Source organism: Xenopus tropicalis, chromosome 6, assembly GCF_000004195.4.
Source record: "Xenopus tropicalis strain Nigerian chromosome 6, UCB_Xtro_10.0, whole genome shotgun sequence".
Lineage (NCBI taxonomy): Eukaryota > Metazoa > Chordata > Amphibia > Anura > Pipidae > Xenopus > Xenopus tropicalis.
In genome coordinates, this window is record NC_030682.2 from 61,339,404 (window position 1) to 61,344,244 (window position 4,841).

General features: G+C 34.2%; 1 protein-coding gene across 1 annotated transcript; it reads right to left on the minus strand.

Annotated features, from left to right (window-relative positions):
- Positions 1-1,057: 1,057 nt before the first annotated feature.
- Positions 1,058-3,401, minus strand: neurod6 (neuronal differentiation 6). Its single transcript, NM_001078805.1, has 2 exons — positions 3,301-3,401; positions 1,058-2,396 (listed from the first exon to the last, which is right to left on the minus strand). Exon 2 carries the CDS (start codon positions 2,368-2,370, stop codon positions 1,357-1,359), a length of 1,014 nt encoding a protein of 337 aa, NP_001072273.1. The 5' UTR covers positions 2,371-2,396; positions 3,301-3,401; the 3' UTR covers positions 1,058-1,356.
- Positions 3,402-4,841: the final 1,440 nt, after the last annotated feature.

Here is a 4,841-nt window from a genome sequence, read left to right on the forward strand (position 1 = left end):
AAAATCAAGGCCTGGCACATGGGTAGAAACTTGGGAAATGACACATAAGAAATAAATATAATTATATATATACATATATACAAATACTGTAACTATCTATCTATACAAACACATACAAAGTGTTTAGTGAAAGAGATTAGTCAATTGATTATTTTGAATAAAAACATTTTAATCCCATTAAATCCTAGACGGGCGCTTATGATTGTTATTGCCGTTGCTATTTTAGCAGGCAGGTTTGCATGTCTTTGCTGTATCTCAACAAACTTATACTTACATTTATTATATATGTTGAGATCTTTAACAATATGGTTGCCAAACAGACTTATTAGAGCATCACTCAAATTCTAGTTGCAAACTACATGGATAAACCTATAGTTTATCACAGCTATGTAATATTTGGTTTGATCTTCTCAGTTAAAACCATTGCTTGAAAACATTCTTAATTTTGTGTCTGCACTTTTATTCTATAATTCAATATTCTACAAATAAAACTTATAACACCTTTTTTGATTATGAACTAGTTAGTGCTTAAAGTCTTACAGATTACTGATGCTTTTTAGAGAAGGCCTGCAACACCTATTAATTAAACATTTAAATTCTTATCCTGACTGCCTGGCCATCTGGATTTACTGATTTACTATTCTGAGAAAAAAAATTATTTTATTGCCCCCACTATTCCCCTACCCAAATAATAACACATTTCTTAAGATAATAAGTAAGCTTAGTTTTATTTCCTTTTTTAACTTTACTAATTTTTATGTCCTAGATGTGTTTTTTTAATCTTATTTTTCTTTTGAATTTTACCAATTACATTTATTAAGATAAGCAAGTCTTTTGTCATTTTATATGTTTCCTAAAGCTTAAGCATTTTTTTATTTGTTTCATTTGCAGGACATAATGAGGAGTAATTGTACATTTTAATACAGATGCTAAACTGTTCAGGGCCAGTGAATCCTGAAAAGGAATTCTTTGCACTGGCTTGCTTGTTCCTCTGGCTTAAATGGTATAACATGTAATTGCTTTGGATCATCTGTGTGCAATTAAAATAGACATTGGCTTTGTATAATGAACAATTTTATTTAGCCACGTAATTTCGACAGATATTTCAACAAAATACTTTAGAACAAGAACAAATCACACTCTTAACCAACTTAAATAATTTGTGAAAATATGGCAAATATCTTGCTTTCATAAAACAAGAAATTAAAAAAAAACACAGAATTTTAAAACACACTTTCAAGATCGCAGTGATACCTTAATCGAGCCGTGTCAATTACTGTGTGAACAAGCATCTGCTTTATCTTAATTAGATAGGGGAGGGAGGTGAATGACCACTGTTTATATTCATTTTCCTCATTAATTATGAAAAACTGCATTTAATTCATCTTGCATGGCGAGAGACTGGCTGCGCAGATGGAAGTCATAAGGGAAGTGGCTGTCTGTGGGCAACCTGAACATAGAGCTCTGCCCGAGGGGACCCCTGCCTGCCATTGCACAGTAATGCATGCCATAATTGTAATTTTTCCCATAGTCCAAGGCCTCTTCTTGCTTCAGGGAAAATATCCCATTATAGTTCATAGAGGGAGGGCTTAAGGGACCTTCAAACTGTGGGCTTGTGCATTCAGGAGATGTGCTTTCATAAAACGATTCATAAGCACTACAGTAACTGTATGGTTTCATGGTTTTGGAGTTATCAAGGGTCCCGTGACTTGGAGGGGTACTAAGCTCAGGACTGTGATAAGGTGGGTAAACAGAGGTATATGGGGATCTTGTGTGATGCATAGTGTCCCCGCTTTGACTCATAAGAAAACTTCTGGCATTAAGCTGTAGGCATCCTGCCACCAAGTTTGTGGTTGGCTGGGACAAACCTTTGCATAAGCTTTGCACAAAGGTAAGTAGATCAGGTCTTTTCCCAATCCGAAGGATTTCAGAAAGAGCCCAAATGTAATTTTTTGCTAATCTTAAGGTTTCTATTTTTGACAGTTTTTGTGTCTTAGAATAGCAAGGTACAACTTTCCTTAAATTGTCCAGTGCATCATTGAGCCCATGCATCCTACCCCTCTCTCTCGCATTAGCTTCTACCCTCCTTACTTTAATTCTCTCAATTCTGACTTTAGTCATCTTTTTTTTCCTTGGTCCTCGCCTTCTTGGCAATCCATTCTCATCTTCCTCCTCCCTGTCCTCATCTTCTTCTTCTTGCTCTGTTTCCTCTTCAGGTGATCTCTTGATATGTTTCCCATGGGATACTAGCTGTTTGGCACAGCTTTCCAGTTTCTTTACTTGTTTTGCCTCCTCACTTTCCCGAGAAAATTTTCTGCATATAGGAGGTTCTGCCATTACAACGGAATCATCAAAAGGAAGTGTTAACATTTTTGTTTGGGTTGAGATTTTTCTACCTGTGAAAAAGGATAAGGCATTAGACCTCATTTAATAAACTATAAATCAAAAAGGTATAAATATCAGGATACATCATACTTATATAGTCTTAATATAAATGAATGTAAATAAGTAGTATCTTTTACATTCTTAAGTAAATGCTTATCTGTCTGCTTCAAACCCAAATCCATGTGCCTAATTCTTTTAATCAACAACATGCACTGGATATGCACTGTACAGGAATTTAAAAAGTCAATTCCAAAATATATTTCTCTAATGTACCGCCCACTAACCCCAAATGAAGTTCAGATTAGACTAGATGAAACGCTTTATATTCTTCTTTCATTGTAGAGGATATACTTGTAGCAGCAGGTTTGCAAGTTTTACTTAATTTAGGCAGCTTTTTTTTTTGTAAAAAAATATTCAGCAGATTTTATTATTTAAATGTAAAAATGTGTTTCAGTTGAATTCTATCCTAAACAGCAATTAATTTCAGTAAACAGAAGCAGTAATGATAATTGTGGGTTTCTTTGTATTAGGTGTTAAATCATACCCAGAAGAGTCTGCTGCATCTAACTAAAAGAAAACAGACAGATGCAGTCTGGAATAATTTTGAAAAATTTCCTTTTGTGCAAAGAATAATGATTTATATATAAAAACAAACAATATTATGAGATTCATTTGTTCAGCATCTTAAAAGAAACAATTTTCACAGAAATACACAAGCAAATACTTTTCCAGAATTGCATTTATCCATTTTGCTAATGTAGTTAACACAGCATATGTGTAAGGTCAAAATGACACTTTGCAGAAGAAATGGATTATGGCACGTAAATAAAATGATAAATAAATTCCATTTTAATATCCTATTAAATGCAAACATAGGTATTATGAAAAAATATATTTATGAATAATATTTGTTACCTTAGTCTTGGTTCAGTCAACAATCAGTTTTCATTTTTTCCGTTTCCCAAATCAGTCTGAATGTCGCATCGTCTCCAGGAGTCTAGATATGTGTGTATCTCATTGATCTCTAAAAAAGTGACATTGATGCCAACTGCCAGAGCTGGTACCCATGCCATCTGCTAGTGACGTCACAGGGCAGAGAGAACCACATGATGCGTTCCCTTGGGACCTTCATTCTGCACTGATCATCTGGCATCCCTGTTAGTGGGTACCAGCATTCATGTATCAACACAGAAGGTTAGACTGATAAAAAAAAAATATTCTGCACCAGCATTTCACATACAGGCGGTGCAGTTCCACCAGAACGACTTCCTTTTTTTCTCGGAGAATCTTAAGGGACACATTCAAAAGGGACAGCCATGCCAATGTTGTGCTCTCATTTCCAAATTACACAGTATTTGTATGACGCTTCACTGACCTGTTTGCACTGAATTAACCCCTTAGTTGTGTATAACAATTTATAGAACAATTCAGCACAAAATTGGATAAAAAAGTTACCAGATAACTACTGGTACCACAACTTTTAATATTAAATATATAGATATGACATTTGTATATTGGATTTCAAGGAGAACTGAGGTAAAGCAAGAAAAAAAACTATACATTCAGGCAAGCTGTTGTCACTGTGAGAAAAGAGTTGTCAGGGGATGCTGGGAGTTGTAATCCAATAATAGATGAAGAGCTGCAAGTTAGTGCCATTCAGGGTATATATATATATCCTGAATGGCACTAACTTGCAGCTCTTCATCTATTATTGGGTTAAATTTTTGGGTTAAATTCTTCAGATTTTCTACTAAATTCTATCATACATCATACACTTTTTTTAACCAACTATATATATAAAATGCAGAAATGTAAACGTATTACTAATATAATGTTTGTTTATTATATATGTCTATAGTAGGAAGCTGCACAATTCTAAGGAATGTTGCCTGCTTTGCTATCTCTTTCCAATCCCACCCTGTGTCTTTGCACCCTCCCCTCAAGCATTTTTGTTCAAATTCATCTTTGCTGTTGCCTTCATCTGTTTTTTTCACACTTTCCATCTGTTTTTCTATTTCCAATCATTTTTTTTCTTTCCTGCTTATATTACCTTCCTGCTATACCACTCTGTCTGCAGTCTGCCCTGTATATATATTATATACTGTAATTACCATTCACATCTCATAAATGTTATATTTTAAAAGCACACCAAAATACAGGTATGGGATCCCTTATCCGGAAACCCATTATCCAGAAAACTCCGAATTATGGAAAGCCCATGTCCCATAGACTCCATTTTAATCAAATAATTCAGAATTTTAAAACTGATTTCCTTTTTCTCTGTAGAAATAAAACAGTAATTTGTAATTGATCCCAACTAAGATATAATTAATCCTTATTGGATGCAAAACAATCCTATTGGGTTTAATTAATGTTTTATTGATTTTTTAGTAGACTTAAGGTATGGAGCTCCAAATTACAGAAAAATCCCTTATCCGGAATACCCTTGGTCCCGA

Bases quoted from the DNA above. Each gene is read 5' to 3' on its own strand.
- neurod6 (NM_001078805.1), bottom strand. From the start codon at position 2,370: ATGTTAACACTTCCTTTTGATGATTCCGTTGTAATGGCAGAACCTCCT.